Here is a 26,600-nt window from a genome sequence, read left to right on the forward strand (position 1 = left end):
AAGATGGAGGTTCCAATAGTGATCTGTTTGTCTCCGAATCAACCCACGTTCGTGATCGTATTTTTGAAAAAGTTATAAACAGAAGATTAGACTCCGGTCATTTGAATGAGCACCAACGGTTTGTTTGTTTTCTTAGCAAAGCTTTGTTGATTGCTTGTGGAAAGGAGCTTGGCAACGAGGCATTACCACGTGGCATTGCTGTTAATATGCCGTTCCATACGCGCTACTGTATTAGTTTGTTGAGTTCCCTTTCCTCGAAATAAAAAATAATAATTGTTTAGTTCCCTTTGTATGAGTCTTGGTAATGACTTTCGTATGTGTTTTCTTAGTCAACCCAACAAAGTTAACTTTGCCGGCTAGATACCAGTCGAGTCGTGTTTGCCAAGTGTGCAACTCAGCACACATTGCCGAGCGTTTTGCGCTCGGCAAAGATGGAAATTCCAATAGTGATCTGTTTGTCCCCGATGCAACCCATGTTCGTCATTGTGGTTAAAAGAAGGTTTAAACAGAAGATGAGACTCTCGTTGTTCGGATGAGCACCGACGGTTTGTTTGTTCTCTTTGCAAACCACAAATTGTTTACGCAAAGATTCAAACAACTCACAGTGTGGGATCAACAACAAATCAACTAGTACTTTATTAATTGTTCACAACAGCTACATGCCCGTGTTGAATGGCAAATTAAACACATCCGGACTAGCCTACGGACCAGTACATGCCGTGTTGGATGGCAAATTAAACATGTCCGGACTGGCCTACGGACTGGTACATGCCCGTGTTATGATAGCAAATTAAACATGTTCGGACTGGCCTACGGACCGATACATGCCCGTGTTGAATGGCAAATTAAACACGTCCGGACTGGCCTACGGACCGGTACATGCCCGTGTTGGATGGCAAATTATGCAAGTCCGGACCGCACAGTCCAAATAGTTGCGGGCAGTTTAAGGGTCCACATTCGAGATGCCCTTAGTTCTCTTTGCAAAGAGATTCAAGCAACTCAGTGTGAGATCATTAACTAATCAAGTCTCGCCAAAAAAAAAAAAAACTGTCATCTTGTTACCCACTGTGGGCAAGAAACCAGGTTAAATTATCCCCAAATAAGACCAAATATACAAGTATTGTTCCAGCATTGCTAATTAACACGGCTCGAGTAAAACATTGCATCCAATACATACCACTCCAGATGATACTATAAAGGCGATCAGTGTCAAATTGTGGTACAGTACTACATATCGGTCAACCGATCAAGCTTGATCAAAGGGGCCATGCAAGGATGAATCTATCATCTCAGGTAGTCGTCGATGGGGGTGAGGAACAACTCCGCGGGTAACCATGGCTCGTCGGCGTAAGCCTGCATCAGCCGCTCCAAGAGCAAGCCTTCCTCCTCATCCGGGGCGCGGGACGCCGTCTCGCCAGCGTGCTCCTGCATCAGTTGGTTCGGCGAGGGCGGCGGAGCCGCCGCCAACGGAGGAGGACCCCACGCCCGCTCGGCGACGACGTGGTCGTGCTCCCCGGCACAGTACTGCAGCAGCTGCGTGAGCTGGCCGCCTCTGCTGGAGGCCATGGCCACGTCGTCACCTCCTCCTCAAAACCGAGGGCCATAGGCGCTGCTCGTGCTCCTCCTTCCATGCCGATGGATATGGATATCGGTCGCGCTTGATGTGTGTATATTATATTGTGTTTCCTCCGGTGTGTTTAGTGCGGTTTAGCTCTATATATATGTAAACTCGCGAGGTTGATCCGGCTGATATCCATACAACACCGTCATAATTTTTTTACTACAGAGAAATATTGACGAAACATACTAAGACAATTTCTATGTACATAGCATGATAATCTATGCACCACGGAGCTGATAACTTGCGTGCCCGTAAAAAAAGAGCTGATAACTTACATACGAACACCGTGATAACTTTGACCCGAGAGAAAAGTTGTTGAAAAAATACACTGATAACTTATGTGTAATAGTATGATAATATACACAACACAGTCCTGATAACCCACGTATAAACATCATGTTAATTTTTTACCCAAAGAAAAAAGTTACTGAAAACATACCCCATTAACTTATGTCTAATAACATGGTAATATACATAGTGTAGACGTGGTAACTCACGCACGAACACCACAGTAACTTTTGACCCGGGGGTGGGGGTGAGGAAGTTGTTTGAAAACATGCATATCCACTCCCGATAACTTCGTGTAAATAACACGGTAATATACACATTGTAGACTGATAACTCATGTACAGAGACACTGCAGTAACTTTAACTCAGGGTGGGGGGGGGGGGGGGGGGGGGGGGAGGAAGTTGTTGAAAACATATCCCCAATAATTTCTATATAAATAATACGGTAATATACGCACCGCTGACCTGATAACTTATGTACAAATACCACGGTAACTTTTGACCCGGCGAAAAAGTTGTTGAAAACATACTCTCGACAACTTCTGTGGAATAACATGGTAATATACGCACTGCATACTTGATAACTTAATACAAATACTACGGGCACTTTCGCCCCGAGGGAAAAAGTTGTTGGAAATATACCTTGGTAACTTTTGTGTAAACAACACGGTAATATACGCACTGCATACCCGATAACTCACGTACTAACATCGCGGTGACCTTTGACACGGGAAAAAAATTGTTGAAAAACATCACGGTAACTTTTGTAAATGACCTGATAATATTCCATCGCTTACTTGATAACTTGCGTACAAACACCCATGGAAACTTTGACCCTGGGGGAAAGGATTTGTTGAAAAATATACCCCCAATAACTTCTACCTAAATGGCATTACAACTTTACGCACCACAGACTTGATCATGAGATGGCCAACGGGGCAGCCGCCCGGCCCGGCACACGTCTAAATGGGCTTGGCCCAACACGAGCCACGAAATTTTGTTCATAAACAGGCCTTACCGTGTCTACACGTGACCTCACCTTGCGGCCTAGGCATGACACCGGTACGGCACAACTCGGCACACGCCTAAACGGGCCTAGACTGACACGACCCGCAAAGTTCCGTTTATAAGCGAGTCGTGCCATGTCGGCACGTGGACCTCACCCCACGGCCGAGGCACGTCACCGATGATAGGCGGTATTACAGACATGATAATTTACTTATAAACATCATGGTAACTTTTCATCCTAGGCAAAAAAAGGGAGTAGTCGAAACACTCCGGTAACTTTAGTGTAAACACCAAGATAAGTTAGTATTACATGCATGATAGCTTTTGACCTGAAAAAAAAGTCATCAAAATATATCAACATGAGATCTAGTTTCGAAGATTTCGTCGCTAGGATTTTTTTACGTGAAAACGAATTTTAAGGCGGAGCAACGGTTTAAGCTACAAAACATTTTTAAGTTTTAAAATAGAATGGATATTTGCTGACATCATCACTCCTGTCTTTATGTGCATGCATGCATATTTATCCATGCAAACTTGCTCCACCGGATTTTTCTTCAATAAGGTAATGCGGAAGTAGCGCTAGAGTGGGATTAGCAAGGGAGATTAGCGATTAAAGAAGTCAGGAATCATCGTTTGGATTTATTCCTAATGTCCGAACGTTCGGAATATATCGCTGTCCAATATAATAACATGTTCTATTTATTCGCGAACGCACACTTATTGTGCCTAATAAGTTTTCCATAAGATTGCTTTCGATTGTTGATAAGTTCAGTAATGTATGAGATATATATGCGAAAATTCATGGACCCTGATAAGTGACACATGTGTGGGCTGAAGAAGATCGGGCCACACGCTCTTCTAGCCATCGATTGTGATACGTCAACCTTTCTGTTTCTTTCACACATGCATGTAAACAGGAACGAAAAATAGATGATATCAGCAAAATTCGTTGGGGACAAGTCTGTTTTGTGTGTTGCGTGCAGGTACAGGTCATTAGTCGCTACCGAAGTACTTCCTACTGGTTCGATAACTCCTGGTTTTCAATCGAGGGAAATACTTATTGCTAGGTTAGCCCTTACACTTGGGGTTACCCAACCACTCCTACAAGAGAGCAAGCGGAAGCTAGTGCCAGATGGACAATTGTCAACTCAACTCCTCTAACTCTTAGAAGGAGAAGTCTTGTTGCATTGTTTACTGCAACCCAATAATGTCAATCTGTTCCTGCCTCATTTATATCTATCTATCTATCTATCTATCTATCTATCTATCTATCTATCTATCTATCTATATCTCTACTAATTAGATTCCCAAAAAATTTCCACGTTAATTAGTAATTAAGAGCCGTTAATTTTGTGGGGCCAAGTTATTACGGTGTAGATCATCCGACAAATCCTCGGTTGAAATAGTGCTCAATTGTTGGAAAAAAAATCGTTCCAAGTCACACAATTACGTGCGTCGTTTGTTGCATCTTCTTCAGTTGCATCTGCTATTATTGACGATTGCTTCTTCATGGCCTCTGATTTCAACCATGTTATTTTTGATCATTGTAATAGAGAGAGTAATAAAGTAGCCCATGAACTTGCTAGGCTAGTTAAGTTTTCCCCTCCTAGTTATTGGTTGGGTTCAGCGCCTCCTGAGGTGCTTTCATTACTTGTAAGTGATAACACTGTTCTCGTATCTCTACTCTTAATGGAGCAGTTGGTAGTCCGCGTTCCGGGTTTTATTTTCGTTCCACCTCACGCGGTCTTTTTTGGTACTTCTTTGGTACTTCCTCCCCCCTCCCCCCTCAGAGAGACGGTTTTTTTTCGTCCTTCCTCCCACCTCCCGCTTCCCAACTATTCTCCGCTGGACCGTCCAGTGATGTGAAGGTAACGTCTAGCGATGCCTGCGAGCGAGGTCAAAAAAAGCCTACGAAAGAAAACCAACGAAAAAAACCCACGACCGAGGCAACGCACACCCTCCCTCCGCAAACCCTAGCCGCCGCACGAGGGAAGAGATGAGGGACAGGACGTTGCGTCCAGACATCTCCGCCGCCGGCCGTGCACGACCGCTCCTCCGTGACGACACCAACCGTCCAGAAGCGGAGTCACCACCTCGACCCGGGGTCCCCCTGTCCCCGTCGTGGTCGGCGCCACGCCCATCCCGAGGCACCACCCGCTTGTTGTCGGCACGCCCGAGCTTGCCAAGAAGTTCGCCGTGCCGCGGAGGGGCTCCTGGGGCCGAAAAGCATAGCGGCGCCGGCGATGCCGGGGTGCTCGCATCACCCAAGGTTGTCCGGCCCATCGCGCTCAACTTCGAGGAGAGGACGCCCGTCAAGGAGCGGCCATCACCAGCGCGGAGCTCGGCGTCGGTCAAGAAGAGCACCACCATCATGCCCAGGCTGGTAACACGCGGCTGGAGCTTCGTCGCCGACAGGGCGACCCACCTCCTCCTCCACAGAACAAGATCCCAAAGGGCCGGTTCCACCTGTATGTACTCTGCACACCTGAACTGAACATGTTCAGTCTTGCAGCTTCTGAAGCTGATTTGAACTGAAGCTTAAAGTGTATGTGCAGGAGAAGAGCTCGATGAGCTGCACGGCTCACGCACGATGAGCAGGAGGCCCAGGGAGAAGGAGCCCTCCTTGCTGGTCTCCGACGGCCGGCGTCGGCAGCACAACCGCCTCCTCCAAGAGGAGGCCCTCCTTGTCGGCCTCTCCCGTGCTGGTGCCAGGGAAGCTCAATGCTCTCGGCAAGGTAAGTGATCACATTCAGATGGGCTCTTCTCTCTGTCAGTTTTTCTATCTGCCTTTTCTTTGAACTGATCCGACGCTGGGAAATTTTATTTCAGGAAACCAGGGAGCAGGCGCAGAATCAATGGCAAGCCGAGTCGACAGGTGACTTCACACATCAAATCGAATCAATGGTGATTTTCTACTGGCACATCAGTGCAAAAAAAATGACAATTGATAGCCTCTCCTTTAGCTATCATACCATGTGTTGTGTCACTAAGTTACGATCTCAGCTGCGGTCTACATATTTTCAGATTACTGAAGTTTAATTATAGCCCTCCAATGCAGTATCTGTATGCTTTACAAAATTATCCGAGTATTGCAAAATTGCATGATACATCAAATTGGAGCGTAGCCTACATACTTATGGACTGTGGACTTATGTTGCTTATTTAGAGGCTACCGTACATGGATCAGGTATGATATTGATTGCAGAAATTTCTATACGACTCTTGCGAATTTCAACCTTGTTCTTCTCCATGATTTAGGAAAACTACAACTATTTGGTGCACGATCTAAAATAGCTGCAGGCTAATCCTCCGCTAATGTTCATAATGTTATGTGGTACACAATATGGGTAAAGGAGAGCACATTGCTCTAATGTTTTTGCATATGATATTAAATCAGACATTTCAGTGGATAATATATGGTATTGACTTGGACATTGGTGCTGTGGAACAATCTAGCAGGTATTGGATCTTATAGAATTATAGAGTTGGCAGGGTCTGAAAATCATGGTGTTGGTGTTTCAGCCTATCAAACGCTAACCCGTCTCGCGGTGCGCCACCGTCCGTCGCGGCCGCCCCTGCCACCTCCCGCCGCGGCCGCCGCCCCCATGTCCCACCGCGGTCGCTGCCCGCGCCAACGACCCCTTCCCCGCCGCCGCGCCACGGGTCCACTTCGCCATGAGCTCCAGCGCCGACCATCCCGCCGCTGCTCGTGATCCCCTCTTCCATCAGCTCCACTTCACCGGAACCGTGAGTCCACATGAGTATGCGTAGGAGGTTCACCAGATCCTCCTGACATGTTCTTCCTTCTCCAAAAATATTTTCTTTTATGTTTAATTCTTCGTCATATGATCGTTTCCTATTACCCCAGTGCAGGCCAGTTTGTGATGTTAGATAGTAGTTGTGTAATATATATGCTAGACAAGGTTTTGTACTCCTGATTCTAATGTTTCGTTCCTCACGCCTGAATTCAGGAAAATCAGCCAAGATACACAACAAACATATCAACCGCAGCTATCTGCTATGCGCACATGTGCGAAAACAAACTTATTAATCCTTTGCCGTAGACAATACTGAAGCACTAACACAAACAAGATCCTTCTGAAGATAGTCTCTGAATGCAAATGATCATGACTTATGAATTTGGAGCCATGGCCCATGTGTAGGCAAGGGCAATGATCCCATTTACTACTTGAGCGGTCCAACAGAGGTATTTCTATTTTTCTATCCTCAGAAGAAAAAAACAGTGAAAAGAAGATAGAGCTCGTTTAGTTTGTTTCTACAAATCTTCGACAACACGTTTATAACAATATCACCAGCCTAAATGCTTGTTACTTACAATATTTTTAATTTAGTTGACCTCTTGAATGCAGATTATTGAAGGTTGTTTCTGAAGTTGTGATTGACTGGAACCAAAGGAAAGTTGGAGACTTTTTTGGTGTCAATTGCTTGGATTAAGTGGGAGTGAAGATGTTCTTTCTGTCTATATCTGGTTCTATTATTGGCAAATTTGTGCCTTCGAGATTGCTGCGAGTGTTTGTGTTCTCGAGCTGAAAATTTAGATTATTACCATGTTTGGTCTCCTGAATATAAATCATGATTCTTTGCATCTCAATTGCAGACCAGCAGACCTTTCCGTCCTCATATTCCCCGGATTCGTTTTCTGCGATCGAGCGCCCGAGCGGTTGCATCTCGACGGCAGGTGCGCGCTCCATTTCAGTAGTTATACTTCAGTCCAGAAGTTTTTTTGGGGCTCTCTAACTTTTTTGAGTGGTTTTTCCAGTTCCCTTTACAACCGAGTTAGCTTTATACTATGAGCAGTGAGAAAGTCATGTATAAAGAAAAAACAAAATATTGGTCTGCTATCAAATGGTACATTTATTTGAACTCTAAGGGCAGGTTCAGGGTCTCATGAAGAGGGCATGTGTTTGTATTAGGTGAGATCTGAACTGATTCTGACCAATGTGGAATTAATTTTGTTGTTGATGGATCTGCAATTATTTTTATGTGCACAGAAGTGCCGTAGTTGAGAAGCCTGAGAAGAATATATCACTTAGGTACAGATTCGAGCTAGGGTTTTTCATTTTCTCAATCCATTTATCATGCGGTAATTTTCCCATAAAAGACATACATGATGGTCGTCGTTGGACAGACTATATTTGTTTACTTCTACCCATAAATTTAAAGTCCTGAACATGTATATTACACATCTCTTGCAGGATATATTAATATTAAACTATGTGTGCGTTCCACTGCATTCATCTATTTAAGGCATGATATTTGTAAGCTTGGTTCAGGCTGTGCCGCATCTATCTATATAATGCACAATATTTCTATGCTTGGTTCAGGTTGTTTCTGACAACCATTGGCAATCTGTCCCTATGTCATTCCTCTTATATATACATAAGAACTGTCTACACAGATCAGAGTGTGTGTATGAGGGTCGTTTCCATTTGTGTTCTGTTCCCTTTATTGTTTTATCGATGTAAAACCCTTGACAAATTATCCATTCCTTTTTCGCAGATCAGAAGGTTTTGCAGTTGACAAGCTTACAGGTTTGAGCACCCCGAACAACGGGGTGGACCCTTTGACCTGTGGGTTCTGCTGGTACCAAGAGAAGGAGGTTCCTTTTAACCTGCAGGAGCTCTGCCAATGGCAGTGTGCTTTCCTTGACAATGACGTGGTACTGCACGTATGCAAGATGCAGCGAGTGAAATCGGCGCAAGAGGGCATCTTGCAAGCAGCACCAAATCCTATATTATGGGACCGAGTGAGTATCTCAAAGAAGAAATAATTTTTTTGATGTAGGAATATCTGTAGGCTGATTATGCTTTGATGTATAAATCGCGGTAGCACTTAGGTAAAATATAAGTTCTTAGCCAGTTCAATAGTACTTTTGTTGAACAAAGCTCAATTGACATTACGCTAAAACCTCGAGAATACCTGAGGGGACAAGGCAAGTGTTGTTTGTAATGACTTGTGTTATGATATTGCAAAATAGATTAGACGGAAAAGTACATAGCATTGCCATGGAATATTTAATACTTTTAGATCTGCCTGTTCATATGATGGCATCCACAAAATCCTTTCTACCATGTGGGTGTGTTTGTGTTAGAATTGTTTCACGCAAATAGTCAAATTATTTTCTATGTGTATGCTTCTCCTTTTATCAACTTATGAGAAATTATATTAATGGGACATGCTTTATTTGCAAGATATAGATGTCTTAACTTGATAAAAGGATTATATATCGAATGTGTTTGTGCGACTGAAGATGAGGCATGCTTTATTTGAAAATTTATATTGAGTGTGTTTGTGCGACTGGAGATGGAGGATGGCTTGTGCTCTCTCTTGTGCGGTCCGGCCATTATGAACAGGTGTTGTGGTGGTGATAATGTGTTCCAACTTGGACGGCGTTGCCCCCATTCTGGTGTACGGAGCTAGAGATGTGTAGTGCTATGGATGAAAGTCATGTGCAGCTTAGGTCTGTGCCGGTGGCGACGACGCCTGTGGGTGCCGTTCCACTCCTTGGAGGCATCGTCGAGGTGTGTCGGCATCTTTCCCCTCACATTGGTGTTTGGTGGTTGTCTCCAGGCGAAAGCCTAGGTTCTCATAAATAATATTCAACAAATTGGAATTTATTTAGCAACCGATTTTTATCTTTCCTTTGAACTCATCTATCTATCTATATCTATCTATCTATCTATCTATCTATCTATCTATCTATATCTATACCTATACTAATTACAAACTCCCTAGAAATCCCCAGGTTAATCAGTAATTAGGAGCCATTGATCAGGTGGGACCAAATTATTACGGTGTAGATCTCTCATGAATCTCTCCCCAAAAGAAAAAAGATCTTATAGATATTTCTCTCACCACTGAAATTTCTCAATGTCTCATGCGTAGAAAAAGTCTCACTTATCTCTTTCCCACAACCCCATTCAATCTCAGAAAACAATATAAACAATCTCTCACGTATCTCTCTCCAAATAGGGAAAAACTTTCACGTATATCTCTCCGCACGTGTAAAAGAAGTCTCACGTATGCATCTCTCCCACAACCACACTCAAACAATTTGGAAAAGAAAATCCACCACATGATCCTAATGCATAATTTTTTCCTCTAATTAAAGCAATTTCTATCTCTTCTGGGAAAAAAACTAAATCTACTCCACGGTCTCTTCCTCATTAGTACTCCATGATATCTTCCTCCATACTTCATGGACTCTTCCTATTCTCCATCGGACTTTCCCCACGTGGAAAATAATTCCATCCACGACTTCTTCCTCTTCTCCATGATCTCTCTTTGTGTCTCCGCCAATGAAAAACGAATGCATAGCCTCTCTGAAGCTGAACAAGGTAGGTTTGGAAATTGATTCCGTGTGCTTAAGGAGATTATCAGATCAATCCTCATCAGGATCAGGTTCGTTTTCTTGCTGGTTTACACTTCAATCCGTCGTTAGATTTTCTTTGGTTGTGGGTCTCCCTCTGACACCTATTCTTCATGTTTCGCTGTCATGCCGCTGTCAACGTCCATCAATATTGGTTGTAGATGTGAGTTGTTGCCGCCGTGGAGGCAGATACTTCTGGGCCTCTTCTCTCTCCGACACTGTGTGCACGTGCACATCGCCTTTCTAGCCAGAAAGATTGAACACACGTTTATTCCTAGAGGCTATAAAGTTTTTCTTCATCCGAATTGATCTATGGCATTGGAGGACACGTGGTTTCCCAATCCCTGCAAAAAACGATATCTAATAACCTCCTCCTTGATGATCTGCCATGGAGCTTTAAAAAAAAGGAAGACGGATCTATCATGGAGGAAACACTATCCGGCAGCCGTCTAACCTCAAAATTCTGATCCCTGATAGATTTGTGTCACAACTTCAAGGTGAAGAATTCACATGTGCCTGTACGTGCCCTCTACACCTGGGTCGATTTCCTCCTCAGCTGCGGCGGTGGCCAATGTGTGCATCATCTCTTCTCTTTCCAATCAGGTTTGTGCGTGTTGCTCAACCAGTATTTACTAATTGTGTTGCAGAGCTGTCTGCCTGTATTTACTAATTCTATGATGCTCAATATCTTGTTGCTTTTCTCTCTGAATCTTCGGGTATGAGGCCCAAGCTTTGCCAAATTAGCAATCCGGCATATGCATCCACTTGCAAGGTGCAATCATTTGAGGCAAGGATATTCATTGTCAAACAAGCACTACTGTGCTGCTAATAACAAAAATTAAATTGCATTAGGATTCATGAACTACTTATTTTCATCTTATATATGCTGACCTTTTCCTTCTTTCAGTGAAAAATCATGCATGTGTCCTTCGTGTTATATTATTGTAACCTTTCATACACATATAGGCCGTAAACTTAACAAGTCAAGTTTAAAAAGTTCCAACAATTCATGACCATAAAATTTTAATGCAGTTTGTTTAGCACTAAATGCCAGACTAAAAATCATGAGAGGATCTGATGCATCCGTCTGTAGTTTTTACCAGTAGATATGTGGAACATTACTTGTATTTGTGTTTCCTACCATGTTTGGTTACATTCATTGATCCCTGATCCCTTAGGTCTATTGGGAAATGTATACTTCGGCAGATTTCTCAGTTTTAAGTTTTATCCTTGAGCTGGACATTAGGTATCCACCTCTGAAATCACACTTATGGGTTCACCCTTTTTTCACCTGAGGCAGGCAGCCGCGATGGCCACTAGAAAAGTTGGCTCTTGCTTTGGTGTTTGGTGGGCAGCCGCATCCCGCCCCTCCTCCAACCTGAGCTACTGTAGATTACAAGTATATTCTTATGAGAAATTACATCTTTGTTTGATTGAAAAAAATTGTTTGTACATTTTTGGGGGAAGTTTTGTATTTCAATTATAAAGCCAGTGTAGGGTCAGGGTGTGCATTTTTTACAATGTGGTTTGGCCATACCTGTGTCTAGAAAGTGTTTTCCCTTGTAGTACCTTCATGAGATTTTGACTTCTTACCCTAACTCGAATTATGACATTGCAGATGCTGGGTGCAAAACTCCAACAATACTTCCATCTGCAGCAACAAACTCTGGTAGAGTTAACTCACGTCAGCATAAGGCATGAAGCTTTGGAATTTGCAGAAAAAGTACTTGCACTAAGAGGTAATTTACAGTTAAAATATCTCCTTTATTTGGTTTAAGAACATGTTCTGATGTTACTTTTGATTTGTATATAAAATTCTAATAATTCTGCAGCAAGTCTTTCTCGAGGAAATAGGAAAAACTGCAACACTTTTTTTGTCTTTTTGAAGATGCACCATGGACCATAGTGAAAAATATCGCGAACAGATGTATCTAGCATTGAAATGCGCCTAGATACACCCGTTTGAGCGAAAAGTAATATGGATAAGAGGGAGTATCACTTTTTGATGTTGCGGGGCACCATGGTACATGTACGTGTCAAAAACATCAAGTTCAAAACTTCGTGGCATGCTTCCACCCAATGATTAGTCAACATGATATCAAATTTCAAGGTTGGGGAGAATCATAATGGACTACTGTACGTAGATGGACCTTGCTTGTGGCAGCACTATAACTATATGTACATAAATTTGGTTCTGATATATTCATGCTAATTTCCTATAATTATTTCTAGGTGCATTTGGATGCAAGGAACCATTGGTGCGCATATGCTACTGCCACAAAATCAATTTCCCATCTACTTCTTATTTCAGTCACATGAATGGGATCAATGCAAAGTAAGATTGCATTCTTATTCCATTTATTATTGCCCAAATCATTTATCATAGTTTAGACGGCATACTCATCTTGCTTCCAGTTTCCTCGAATGGCCTCTCAATCCATGTACCAGATCATTAGATGGCACGCATGTATGATGTATATACTTTGCCTTTACTCTGCATTTTTGTTTGTCCTTTGTTTATGTTTCGATGCCCATATTTCAGCAATTAGCAAGTGCTGCAACATACTAGGAAGAAGTTCTTGTGGTCCGGAGTTGGAAGGATCAATAAAAACAGTAATCGGTCACTTGCTTTCTTTCTGAAAACATATCTGAAAGGAGGCTTGTTTGACATATGTTTCGATGCTCATATTGCAGGGTTTAGTGGCTGCATCAACATTGTAGGAAGAAGTTCTTGTTTTCTGGAGTTTGAAACATCAGTAGTACGCTGTTGAGATGCTCTTCGACCCTTTTTTTTGACAAACACAACAATGTAGCTACTCCATTGAATAACTTACCTTGTGTTGGTATTCATCATTATAAATAACACTGAGTCTTGTTCATCATGAATCTGTATCAATATGTGTTGTGTTCTCTTTCAGAGAAGTGAACTTTGAGAACCCTCCTCATTCCGATCAATGAAAATTCCGAGGCTGAAAGTACAAACTTGATAAGACAAATTGATAGACTTGGAGAAAAAAATAGGTGTATTTGGACCTGGATGGTAACATAGGCATATTTGGAATAGGGTGACGACGGAGCAGAAATGGCCAAAAGAGTTTGAGTGGAAGGGCTTGTGGAAGAAGATATGGAATGATAACGATGCGATTTTGTTGTGTGATTGTTGTATGTATATTTGAGGTCCTTAGGAAAAGAAGTCTCAGTGAGGTAAAGTGATGGAGACACATCTTAGGTGGAGATGAAAGGAGAACTCGGAGACAAATAGAGCATTATTCGTAGTTGGTTTGTGAATGAACATCTGGTGGGAAGAACGTTTTCATGTCCATATGCCCCCTTTTCTTAGTATTTGTACTAAGGTGAGGTGCATTATATATATATATATATATATATATATATATATATATATATATATATATATATATATATATATATCATCATTTGTTGGTGGTGTTCCATGTTGCGCATGTAGTAGAGTGAGACAACAAAACACCGACATAGAAGCCACATGCTGAGAAGGGGCAATAGATTGAGAGGATAATTTATATTGGAATAGGGGGGAAGATACTTGAGTTTGTGTTGTGGTTGAACATTTGTTGACCCGTGGCAACGCACGGGCAGTCTCCTAGTCTGAATAAAGGAGGATAAATTCTGTCAAAAAAAAACGTGCGTCGTTTGTAAAAAGGAATCCACGCTGCTACAATTAATCCACCGATACTTCCTACCCTATTAAACAATCAATCTGAATTTAAAAAAAACTATGTCACACGTTTAAAAAAAAGCAATATATATCTCTTGTCATCTCGCCAATCTTGCAGTGTGGGCGATCCAGTCGCCGCACACCTGCATCTCCCGTCATGTGCTCTGTGGCTGCGCCGCCGTGGCACCAGATCTAGGCCAACGACTCATGGCCTGCAACTCCGGGGCGGGCGACTTGGAGATGCGCCGGGACGTTGCCTTGACGCAGATCGACGGGGTGCCGGTACCAGCGTCGGTGGCTTCTTCAGCACCGGCCAACAGCAGGTCTACACCATGGCGTAGTGCAGCTCATCAAGGTCGAGTGCGACAGCACGCCCCCTGGCCAGGTAATCTAAAGGTGTTCTTCCACCCCCCTTAGTTTTGCTAATAGATCAAACACCGAGTTGCACATGGGATTCTCATAGGGCTGGCCTTGGCAACGTTCAGAAGCTCAAGTTTGAGGTGGAGGCAATGGAGATGGTAATTTCTGCTATGCAGGTGACGACGGCTGTGGGAGATCTCTTCATTAGTTGTTTGTTTCCAATTAATAATTGAATTAAGAGCAAGAAAAGATAACTGCCAGACCGCAATGTACGGCAGATTTTGCTAGCTATACTGGCCAAGCAGTAATAGTATACTATAACTATAGAGGTGCCAAAAGACACCCAGCGCCCTCTACCTAGCCACTTGGTGCCTTTCACCATCAAGGACAGCGGGGACAACAGAGCCGTGCATGCGTAGGTGCCCCAGAAGTCAGTGTCCCAACTCCCGAGAAGTCAGTGTCAGTGATGCCAACGGTAGACAACGCCCCGTGGTGGAGCTTCAGTAGGAGGCAGCACATAATCAGAGATTCCGAGCTGACAGGGGCGTTCTTCATGGGTGGAGCCCGAACATCAAGTGTGCAGGACTGAAGCAGATAGATGCTCATGCATTTGCCCTACAACTAATAGTAGCTAGCTAGACTCCTAGGAGGATGAAATCAATCCGAAAATAATTCTTCCAGGACAACAGTAGGCTATGCAAAGTGGAGATTTGCCCTAATCCAATCTTGATCTGTCCATTTTTTAGGTCATGTAAACAGAGAACACCTGTGGTGTTGTTAATTCTATAACTGAAAATGGATAAAATGGTATATATCAAATCAGAAAAGATATCCTTGGAGGTAATGTTAATTAAATTCATTAATGCCCTTAATGTACATACTCACTGAAGGAACTAATAGGTAATGCCTTGCCACCTGCAGACCGTTTTTATAAGATGCTATATGCAAATTTGTATTGTCACATATGAATCTTATAGACCGTAACACTTAAGTGTGCATTGGTAGACAGCGAGAACAAATTATTGTTGCCTGCAATTTCTGAACAATATTAGCAAAAACCTGAAGAAAATCAACCAGGTGAGGAGCTACTGATCGACATTAGTGATAGATAAGAATGGCTCCAAAGCGTAAGAAAGAACTGACATATATGACATACTATTCTTTTTAATATAATAGCAAACTGTATATGCTAAAACAGCTCGCAAAAATGTTTTATATTGTGGGACAGAGGGAGTAGAATATTTCTGAAATGGTACTCTCCTTAATTGCATATTCAGATTTAAGGTATGGTATGAAAGACGCACTGTCTGGACCATGATTAATAATTAGTTTCTTATGGATGTGTCTTAATATATGTGACTAAACCAGGCAATAACACTGAGTGGTCTCAGCTTTCAGCTCACATATTTCCACTAATGCATACGCCTACACAGCTTCATATGTGTATTCCCATACAATTGTTTGCTGAACAAATCAAGATAGCTCTTGGATTTGATGCTTCCTATGTAGTGGGATATGTTCTTGCTGGTACCATGGCATTCATGCATAAATAAATGTTAGTTCCTTGATAACTTTCAGTACAATCACGGTGAATGGAAGCAATAGGACTTACAGATGAACTGGCGAAATATCACTTCATAACATCCTTTAAGGTAAAATTGTATCGTCTCATAAGTACCTTTATTTTGTTACTATTGAATGTATTTTGTTCAGTACACGTATCCACCTTAATGCAGTCCTACAGTTTTATGCAGTGTACTTTGAATCTATGATTACTAATTTCTGATCCCAACCATTGGTGGTGTAGTCATAGTGATTTTGGTATAGTTAAGACCATTAGACCGAAACAATAAGAAAGCTACCAGCAGGAGTGCCTTGGAACATTGGTTGCTCAAAGATTAGTCTACCTGGACGGTACTCTATCAGTATAGTCTTACAAGAAATAACCACAGAGTCGTGACATTTCAATTCTCAATACACAAATGATTATCTTTGCTGTTGAAATGACTTTTAGAATGGAATATGTAAGATTATAAGCCTATAATTTTATTCTTTCACTCTTAAATAGAAAATAATTCCTCAGATGTTGTGTTTAATAGGAGAAATCCATAATTATATATAATGTAGTATTATATTATATTATATTATATACAGTATTTCTTAATACATCCATGTGAGTTGAAAAAGAAATAAAAGATGTTTAGATATTTATATTCTTTGATATACTATAATGCCTAATAATGTGTTTGTGCTCAAATTTCCATATCACAAACCACTAAGTTGGTTCGAGGGAAGACGCTCCTCATTTGCTTCCCATTTCGACAGCATTGAAGAATACATATCACGTCGATTTGATTGGCGGTAAAAACTGGTAAGAGCAGCAGCTTAATTATACCTAATGTAGGAAATGTTGCTCTAATTTTTCTGAACCTGATTGGAGATTATTAGGAAAATTCCTTATAAATATACTAATTGACGGGAAGTTGTCATTGCGACTATGATGACCAGAGAGAGATAGGTATATGATCAAACCTGTCTCCTTTTATGTGTAACTTGAAACCATGAATTTCTATTTAGCTTCTGGTAGTTCTGGGCACAATAAATATTAGTACTGAGCAAGTCCTTTGTCAACAGATTTAATAATAGGTATATCATAACCCTGTAGCGTTGTACATTTTTTTCACATGTTGCCCTTTCAAATTTTGTTATGATACATATAATTGCCTCTCTGAAGATTTTTCTTTGGGTCTTTAGTTAATGATCACCAGTCAAATTGATTCAGCATTTTAAAATCATGAGGTTGTATATAAGACAACTGGATATGCTATGTACCACAGCTGCCTTCTTAGTTTTATTACATTTTCAGCATCATCTGTGTTGAATTTTGATTTTATTTGACATACTTTTTCAGATGGTGAACAAAGAAAGAACCATTCTTAAGCTTTTGGAGTAACACAGTAATATTTTTAGCAAGTTGATTGTCCTGTTGTGTAGTAAGTTTTTAGGTGATTTGTAGGCTGAAAAGAGGCTGATGATGATGTTGCATCAGAGTGCCTCTTGAAGTCCTAGATGGTCAACGTTCATAATTGGGGCATGTACTGTATGATACCTGTATTACAGTTATTTGAAATAGATAATATTGCCAACTCTTTTTTTGACCTCCTACAAAATTATGACACGCTAGATCAATTGTATTTTTCTTAGATGTTGAAGATGTCATCTAAGAGGGGTTTGAGTACGTTTCTGCTCATTCCAAAAGTATACATGCTACTTTAGAACCTGGATAACAAATCTGCTTTCAAGCTTGGGTCTTGGTTGGCGGACTCGGAGACATGGAAGAGGATACCTACTAATAACTAAATACAAAAACAGTGAGTAGTACATAACAACTGTGACTTTACATGCGTGGATGACCTCATTTTTAAAGCAGAAAATCTTAATATATCAAGTGAGGTATATGTGCTGAAAGAGACATGCCATCAAATGTTTTCATCTAAATATTAATGTTTAAATGTGGCTAATTTTGTTAATGCAATTTTGCTTCATATTATTTTTAAAAGTTTAAATTTTAATGAAATTTTAGTGTTCCTTCCAAATCTTACTTTGATCATGTGGCTAATTTTGTTTTTGTTGGCTGTATTTTGCATCTCACCGATTCATGTATTTTTCGTATTACGTCACCAAGCTTTATAATCCATGTTGCCAACGCAAAAAGTGGGTTGCATTGTTTGACTCGCGTTCTCATTGATGACTGGAGTTAAGGCTTACAATACGTTGGATTCGTAGCAACTGATAGATAGTATAAATCATCATCACCATGTTAATACTACACACTAGTAGAAAACAGGGCTTTGGTCCAGGCCGGGCCAGCCCATTAGTCCCGGTTCAGTCCAGAACCGGGACCAATATGGGCATTGGTCCCGGTTCGTGAGCCCAGGGGGCCGGCCGGGCCACGTGGGCCATTGGTCCCGGTTGGTGGGACGAACCGGGACCAATGGGCCTCGCTCCTGGCCCACCACCATTGGTCCCGGTTGGTGGCTTGAACCGGGACCAAAGGCTCCCCTTTAGTCCCGGCTCATGTCACCAACCGGGACCAATGAGGTGCCTATATATACCCCTCGCTTGCGAGCAGAGCACCCCAGTGCTCTGTTTTTCTCTGGCCGAGGGGGAGAGGGCTTGGTGGTGCTCTAGCTCACCTCCTATGCACACAAGGTGTTCGATGGAATGCCCGAGCCACACTACTTAAGCTTTCTCCTCTTCAAGCTCGACCTCCAAGCTCCATTTTCCATAATATTTGTCTAGGTTTAGCGGTCCGTCATGCCCCGTCCCCGTCTTCACCGCCGTCGATCACCCGCGCCGAGCTCATCGCCGGCACCACCGTGGTGAGCCTCTTGTTTTATCTTCTTTCTGAAAGGAAAAATATTCTTACTTGTATGTTTACATAGATACTTGTGTTATTTTCTTACTTTTATTATTGCATCTTATATAGTGCGATGGTTTTGGTATCCGCCCCCGTCGGCCCTCGTCCTGTCTATGATTCAGATGTGGTATATATATTATCTTTATAACTATTGGTTCATTTATTGTTTATGAAAATTATGCCGACCAACGTGACATAGATTTTATTTATGTAGGATGTATGTGAATCGGAAATGCCAACCGACCCTATTGTCGAGAGGTTAAATTTAGTTGAAGAAGAAAACAATTTGTTGAAGGAAAAAATAAAAAAAAATGAGGAGGAGAAGATGATATTGGAGTTGCATGTTGCGGATGTCGTCGATGATCACAAGATCAAGATGGATGCAATGCGCTTGAAGATTAGAAAGATTAGAAAATATGCCATTAATACCGAGGCTTGGTATCATTATGCCGTTGGATCAATTGTTACCTTGGTTGCAATTATGATCGCATTTGTTTTCGCATTGAAATGTTTTACATAGTTTCAATGTATGATTTAATTAATTAGATGCTCTGGAGAGCTATATGTTGTTAAATGAGAACTATGTATGCACTTTGGTTTTAATGTGATGATGAACTTCTATTAATTTGGACACTTAATTATATATAATGCACGCAGATGAACCGGCAATGGATGTACGGTGACAGACACAGCCGCGAGTACATTAAGAGCGTGCATGAGTTTCTCGATGCGGCTGAGGCAAACAAGCAAAATGGTTTTATATGTTGTCCATGCACTGAATGTGGGAATACGAGGTCTTACTCTAACCGGAAAATCCTTCACTCCCACCAGCTTTACAAGGGTTTCATGCCACACTATAATGTTTGGACGAGGCACGGAGAAATAGGGGTTATGATGGAAGACGGCGAAGAAGAAGAGTACGATGACAACTATGTGCCCCCTGAATACGGTTATGCTGCAACGGGGGGAGCTGGTGAAGATCAAGAGGAACCAGACGATGTGCCCAATGATGCTGCAACGGGTGAAGCTGCTGAAGATCAAGAGGAACCAGACGATGTGCCCGATGATGATGATCTCCGCCGGGTCATTGTCGATGCAAGGACGCAATGCGAAAGTCAAAAGGAGAAGCTGAAGTTCGATCGCATGTTAGAGGATCACAAAAAAGGGTTATACCCCAATTGCGAAGATGGCAACACAAAGCTCGGTACCGTACTGGAATTGCTGCAGTGGAAGGCAGAGAATGCTGTGGCTGACAAAGGATTTGAGAAGCTACTGAAAATATTGAAGAAGAAGCTTCCAAAGGATAACAAATTGCCCGACAGTACATACACAACAAAGAAGGTCGTATGCCCTCTAGGATTGGAGGTGGAGAAGATACATGCATGCCCTAATGACTGCATCCTCTACCGCGGTGCATACAAGGATCTGAACGCATGCCCGGTATGCGGTGCATTGCGGTATAAGATCAGACGAGATGACCCTGGTGATGTTGACGACGAGCCCCCCAGGAAGAGGGTTCCTGCGAAGGTGATGTGGTATGCTCCTATAATACCACGGTTGAAACGTCTATTCAGAAACGAAGAGCATGCCAAATTGATGCGATGGCACAGTGAGAACCAAAAGAAAGATGGGAAGTTGAGAGCACCCGCTGACGGGTCGCAGTGGAGAAAAATCGAGAGAAAGTACTGGGATGAGTTTGCAAAGGACCCAAGGAATGTATGGTTTTCTTTAAGCGCAGATGGCATTAATCCTTTCAGGGAGCAGAGCAGCAATCACAACACCTGGATTGTGACTCTATGTATGTATAACCTTCCTCCTTGGATGTGCATGAAGCAGAAGTTCATTATGATGCCAGTTCTCATCCAAGGCCCTAAGCAACCCAGCAACGAAATTGATGTGTACCTAAGGCCATTAGTTGAAGAACTTTTACAGCTGTGGAATGGAAATGGTGTACGTACGTGGGATGAGCACAGACAGGAGGAATTTAACCTTAAGGCGTTGCTGTTCGTGACCATCAATGATTGGCCCGCTCTCAGTAACCTTTCAGGACAGACAAACAAAGGATACCACGCATGCACGCACTATTTAGATGACACTGAAAGTATATACCTGGACAAATGCAGGAAGAATGTGTACCTGGGCCATCGTCGATTTCTTCCGACCAACCATCAATGTCGAAAGAAAGGCAAGCATTTCAAAGGCGAGGCAGATCACCGGAAGAAGCCCGCCATGCGCACCGGTGATCACGTGCTTGCTATGGTCAATGATTTACACTACGTAATCTTTGGAAAGGGTCCCGGTGGACTAGCTGTTCCGAATGACGCTGAGGGACACGCACCCATGTGGAAGAAGAAATCTATATTTTGGGACCTACCCTACTGGAAAGACCTAGAGGTCCGCTCCTCAATCGACGTGATGCACGTGATGAAGAACCTTTGCGTGAACCTGCTAGGCTTCTTGGGCGTGTATGGGAAGACAAAAGATACACCTGAGGCACAGGAGGACCTGCAACGTTTGCACGAAAAAGACGGCATGCCTCCGAAGCAGTATAAAGGTCCTGCCAGCTACGCTCTTACGAAAGAAGAGAAAGAAATCTTCTTTGAATGCCTGCTCAGTATGAAGGTCACGACTGGCTTCTCATCGAATATAAAGGGAATAATAAATATGCCAGAGAAAAAGTTTCAGAACCTAAAGTCTCATGACTGCCACGTGATTATGACGCAACTGCTTCTGGTTGCATTGAGGGGGCTTCTACCGGAAAACGCCCGATTAGCCATTGTGAAGCTATGTGCATTCCTCAATGCAATCTCTCAGAAGGTGATCGATCCAGAAATCGTACCAAGGCTAAGGAGTGATGTGGCGCAATGTCTTATCAGTTTCGAGCTGGTGTTCCCACCATCCTTCTTCAATATCATGACGCACGTCCTTGTTCATCTAGTCAACGAGATTGTCATCCTGGGGCCCGTATTTCTACACAATATATTCCCTTTTGAGAGGTTCATGGGAGTCCTAAAGAAATATGTCTGTAACCGCGCTAGGCCAGAAGGAAGCATCTCCATGGGCCATCAAACAGAGGATGTTATCGGGTTTTGTGTTGACTTCATTCCTGGCCTTAAGAAGATAGGTCTCCCTAAATCGCGGTATGAGGGGAGACTGACTGGAAAAGGCACTCTTGGAAGAGACTCAATGATATGCAGGGACGGATATTCTTGGTCTCAAGCAAACTACACAGTTCTACAGAACTCTACCTTGGTGACCCCGTATGTCGATGAACACAAGAACAGTCTGCGCTCCAAACACCCGGAGCAGTGCGACGACTGGATTACATGTGAACACATCAGGACTTTCAGCAGTTGGTTGGAAACACGTCTCAGAGGTGACAACACTGTTTGTGATGAGTTGTACTTGTTGTCCAGGGGACCATCTTTGACTGTATTGACTTACAAAGGATACGAGATAAATGGGAATACATTTTACACGATCGCCCAAGATCAAAAGAGCACCAACCAAAACAGCGGTGTCCGCTTTGATGCAGCAACCGAGAGCGGAAAGGACACATATTATGGTTACATAGTGGACATATGGGAACTTGACTACGGACCTGATTTTAAGGTCCCTTTGTTTAAGTGCAAATGGGTCAATCTGTTAGGCGGCGGGGTACAGGTAGACCCACAGTACGGAATGACAACAGTGGATCTGAAAAATCTTGGGTACACTGACGAACCGTTCGTCCTAGCCAATGATGTGGCACAGGTTATCTATGTGAAGGACATGTCTACCAAACCGAGAAAAAGAAAAGATAAGGAAGCGAATATATCATATGATGAGCCAAAGCGCCACATAGTTCTTTCAGGAAAAGGGACATCCCGGGAGTGGACGACAAGACAGACATGTCTGAAGATTATGAAAAGTTTCATGAAATTCCTCCCTTCAATGTCAAGGCTGACCCAAGCATCCTGATAAACAATGAAGATTATCCATGGTTACGGCGCAATAAGCAAATGACACAAGCGAAGAAAAAGTGAAGACTTTCTCCCGCAACTATTATGATGATACCATGCCAACTTTGTAACACACGAACATGCTACCATTGTCCGTTTTGTACATGCACATGCTATGTGGGTGGAATTATGATACCATGCCAACTTTCAACTCTTTCAGAGTTCATTTGAAATGCTTTCATGTCTTATGGTTCGGCCCTCGTAATACCATGACCATTAGTCCCTAGCCCATGCCAACTTTCAACTTTCAACTTTCTAAAACTAATGGCACTAACAGAAAGTTTATAATTTTGCTCCTTGCCCCTGGCCCATGACCATTAGTCCCGGTTTGTGCCACAAACCGGGACTAAAGGGCTGGTCCTCGTTGCGGGCAGAGTTAGTCCCACCTCGCCAACCGAAGGGGGCTCACACCGGTTTATAAGCCCTTCCCTCTCTGCCTTGTTGAGCTCCTCTCAAAGTGAAAATAGATGCCCTAATAGAGAAAAGTTTAACCTAAATTCATAGTGAATTTCTCTGAAATTCATAGAAATTTACTAGGAATTTAGGTTGAATTTTCTTTATAAGCGCATCTATTCTCATTTTTAGTAAGTTAATCACAAACTTGTGATTCAAACAATTTTCAAAGAATTCAAATTAAAAGCAGAAAGTTTATAATGGCACTAACAGAAAGTTTATAATTTTTCTAAAACTAAAAGCAAAAAGAATAAAAAAATAAAGCAAAAAATAAAAGAAAATAAATAATGCAGAAAACAAAACAAAAAACTGGAAAAAATAGCAACAATAAGTATTTTGTTGTAAGTAGAAACAAAATAAAATAAATAAAGCAACAGAAAGTTTATAATTTTGCTGACCTAAAAGCAAAAAGAATTAAAAAATAAAGCAAAAAACAAAAGAAAATAAATAATACAGAAAACAAAACAAAAAAACTGGAAAAAAATAAAAATAGCAACAATAAGTATTTTGTTGTAAGTAGAAACAAAATAAAATAAATAAAGCAACAAAGAAAACAAAAAAACAAAAAAAGTGTTTTCAAATTTGAAAACTAATGGCACTAACAGAAATTTTATAATTTTTCTAAAACTAAAAGCAAAAAGAATTAAAAAATAAAGCAAAAAACAAAAGAAAATAAATAATGCAGAAAACAAAACAAAAAAACTGGAAAAAAATTAAATATAGCAACAATAAGTATTTTGTTGTAAGTAGAAACAAAAAAAACAAAAAACAAAAAAAGTGCCACCTACTGGGCACCCACGGCCTGAATACGACTAGAAACCCTACCATGGGCCAGGATTCAGGCCTGCGGGAGGCCCAGTAGGCCCACAGGCACAGATTGCACGGTTAGGCCCGAAAGCCTACTTTAGAGAGAAGCTCGAGAGGGAAGGCGCACCGCACCTTATAAACAGGTGCGACTCCCTCTCAACTAGCGAGGTGGGACTAAACATTTGGGCGCGGGGCAGCACAAGGCCTTTGGTCCTGGTTGGTGGCACCAACCGGGACTCAAGGGGGCATTGGTCACGGTTCGTGGCACCAACCGTGACCAATGCCCCCCTTTAGTCCCGGTTGGTGCCACCAACCGGGACCAAAGGCCGCCGCTTCTCGCCCTTTGGGCTGCTGAAAAGAGGCCTTTGGTCCCGGTTGGTAGCACCTAAAGGGGGGCATTGGTCACGGTTTGTGCCACGAACCGTGACCAATGCCTTAGCTATATAAGCAACACTTAGGAATTTTTCACCATTTCCCTCGCCAGTTGCCCCGACGACGTCCGCCGCCCCTGCCGTCGCCCGTGACTCGCCGTCGCGTCTCCGTCGCCGTCGCCGAGCCCGCGCGCCCCTGCCCTCGCCCCCGAGCGGGCCTCCGCCGTCCCCGAGCCTAGCTTCTTCCTCATCGCCGACGCCACCTCGCGGTGAGCGCCGCCCCGTTCCCTTGCTCCTCCCCCTGTACTGGCTGCCGCCGCCACCGCGCACTGCCATTGCGCCGCCGCCCCTGCCCTTCGCTGCCGCCGCGCGCCGCCCCTGCCTTGCGCGGCCGCCGCGCGCCGCCCCTGCCCTTCGCTGCCGCCGCACGCCGCCCCGCCACGCGCCGCCCCTACCCTTCGCTGCCGCCGCGCGCCGCCCCTGCCTTGCGCGGCCGCCGCGCGCCGCCCCTGCCCTGCCGTGCCGCCGCCCCTGCCCTTCATTTTTTTAAGTTTAATTTTTTTGTTCATATATATATATATAATGTATATGTGTATGTACGTATGTGGCTATGTGTATGTATATGTTCATAGAAAATTTTGTATAATGTATATGTGTATGTATAATGTATATGTGTATGTATAATGTATATGTGTATGTATATGTGTATGTATAATGTTCATATACAATGTATAATGTATATGTGTATGTATATGTGTATGTTAGTTTAGTTTTTTTTTTCATAGAATTTTTTTCATATATATATAGAAAGTTTTTTGTTCATATATAGAAAGTTAGAAGAAAATTTAGAATATGCTAAAATTTATAAGAAAAAGAAGGATAGGAAAGAAGAAAATAAGAAGAGGAAAGAAAGAAGAAGAGGAGAGGAAAAGAAGAGGAGAAATAAATAAGAAGAAGAAAAAAGAAGGAAAAGAAGAGGAGAAGAAGAAAGGAATAGTGGAGAAGAAGAGAAAATAGAATATTCTATTTTCTCTTCTTCTCCACTATTCCTTTCTTCTTCTCCTCTTTTTTTCTTCGATCTTCTCCTCTAGCTATTCCTTTCTTCGAGGGTTCTATAGGGTCGAGGGATCGAGGGTCGAGGGTTCCGGGTCGTCTAGGGGTCGAGGGTTCCAGGGTCGTCGAGGGTTCGAGGGGTCGAGGATCGCCGAGGGGTCGAGAGAGGTTTCCTAGTGTCAAAGTATTGAAGAAATCCATGGCTTCATCATTAACCAGAAGTAACCAGGGCATGACGAAGTCCTCCAAAGTTATTTTGGAATGGTGTCCCGGATAGGATAATCTGCCTTTTTGTATGAATTTCAGCAAAGGCCTTCCAAATAACGATATTTGGAAGGTTCTTGCTGAACTTTGTACCAAAAAGCGAATTATCTTATCTGGGACTCCGTTCCAAAATAACTTTGGAGAGCTTCGTACCATCATGCACCTGTTACTTTCGCCTAATGATGAAGACATGGTTTTGTTGAATCCTTTGACACTAGGCAACCTCCCGACCCCTCGGCGATCCTCTCGAACATGAGAGGAAGAAGAGGATAAAAAAAGAAGAGGAAGAAGAAAAAAAGAGGAGAAGAAAGAATAGAGGATCTTCCTCTATTCTTTCTTCTCCTCTTTTTTTTTCTTCTTCCTCTTTTTTTTATCGGGAACGAGGGTCGTCGAGGGTCGCCGAGCGGTAGAGGAGAAACCCTAAATAGAAAGTATCGTCGGTGTGAGATACATGTACCATCGGTGTCGGACACTACATCCACGTCCCACAAGTTGCGCGGGCTTCGACGCCCACATCACTTGTGGGACGTGGATGTAGTGTCCGACACCGACGGCCACATGTATCTCACACCCACGATACTTGCTATTTAGGGTTTCCTCTATCACTCGGTGACCCTCGACGACCCTCGTTCCCGATAGAAAAAAGAGGAAGAAGAAGAAAAAAAGAGGAGAAGAAAGAATAGAGGAGTTCTTACTCCTCTATTCTTTCTTCTCCTCTTTTTTTTCTTCTTCCTCTTCTTTTTTTATCCTTGAAGCGTTGTCGAGGCCACCCCAAACCCTAGAGAAGCAGCGTCGAGGCCACCCCAAACCCTAGAGAAGCAGCGTCGAGGCCACTAATTAATATTAGTTCTACGTTTTTGCCACTAATAT

At 42.7% G+C, this 26,600-nt stretch overlaps 1 protein-coding gene across 11 annotated transcripts; it reads left to right on the forward strand.

Annotated features, from left to right (window-relative positions):
- The first annotated feature begins 5,298 nt into the window (after positions 1–5,298).
- Positions 5,299–13,189, forward strand: LOC123063593 (uncharacterized). 11 transcript variants are annotated; one of them, XM_044487435.1, is made up of 12 exons: positions 5,299–5,385; positions 5,473–5,652; positions 5,747–6,664; positions 6,889–7,124; positions 7,288–7,378; positions 7,536–7,616; positions 7,698–7,851; positions 8,438–8,684; positions 11,608–11,706; positions 11,926–12,046; positions 12,540–12,642; positions 12,850–13,189. In XM_044487435.1, exons 7-12 carry the CDS (start codon positions 7,826–7,828, stop codon positions 12,854–12,856), a joined length of 603 nt encoding a protein of 200 aa, XP_044343370.1. In that variant the 5' UTR covers positions 5,299–5,385; positions 5,473–5,652; positions 5,747–6,664; positions 6,889–7,124; positions 7,288–7,378; positions 7,536–7,616; positions 7,698–7,825; the 3' UTR covers positions 12,857–13,189. The 11 variants fall into 11 exon arrangements, 10 of the variants coding, with proteins under 10 accessions (XP_044343370.1, XP_044343366.1, XP_044343365.1 ...); XM_044487431.1 differs by lacking the exon at positions 7,698–7,851 and having other exon boundaries at positions 6,889–6,947; positions 7,026–7,124; positions 7,288–7,449; XM_044487430.1 differs by lacking the exon at positions 7,698–7,851 and having other exon boundaries at positions 5,747–6,264; positions 6,377–6,664; positions 7,288–7,449.
- Positions 13,190–26,600: the final 13,411 nt, after the last annotated feature.

Source organism: Triticum aestivum, chromosome 3A, assembly GCF_018294505.1.
Source record: "Triticum aestivum cultivar Chinese Spring chromosome 3A, IWGSC CS RefSeq v2.1, whole genome shotgun sequence".
Taxonomy (NCBI): domain Eukaryota; kingdom Viridiplantae; phylum Streptophyta; class Magnoliopsida; order Poales; family Poaceae; genus Triticum; species Triticum aestivum.

Excerpts from the sequence above, each read along its gene's own strand:
- LOC123063593 (XM_044487431.1), top strand. The coding sequence starts at position 7,385 with ATGTTCTTTCTGTCTATATCTGGTTCTATTATTGGCAAATTTGTGCCT. Across the intron at positions 11,707-11,925 it reads TGAGCTACTGTAGATTACAA|ATGCTGGGTGCAAAACTCCA; the intron begins GTATATTCTTAT and ends ATGACATTGCAG. Across the intron at positions 12,047-12,539 it reads AAAAGTACTTGCACTAAGAG|GTGCATTTGGATGCAAGGAA; the intron begins GTAATTTACAGT and ends AATTATTTCTAG.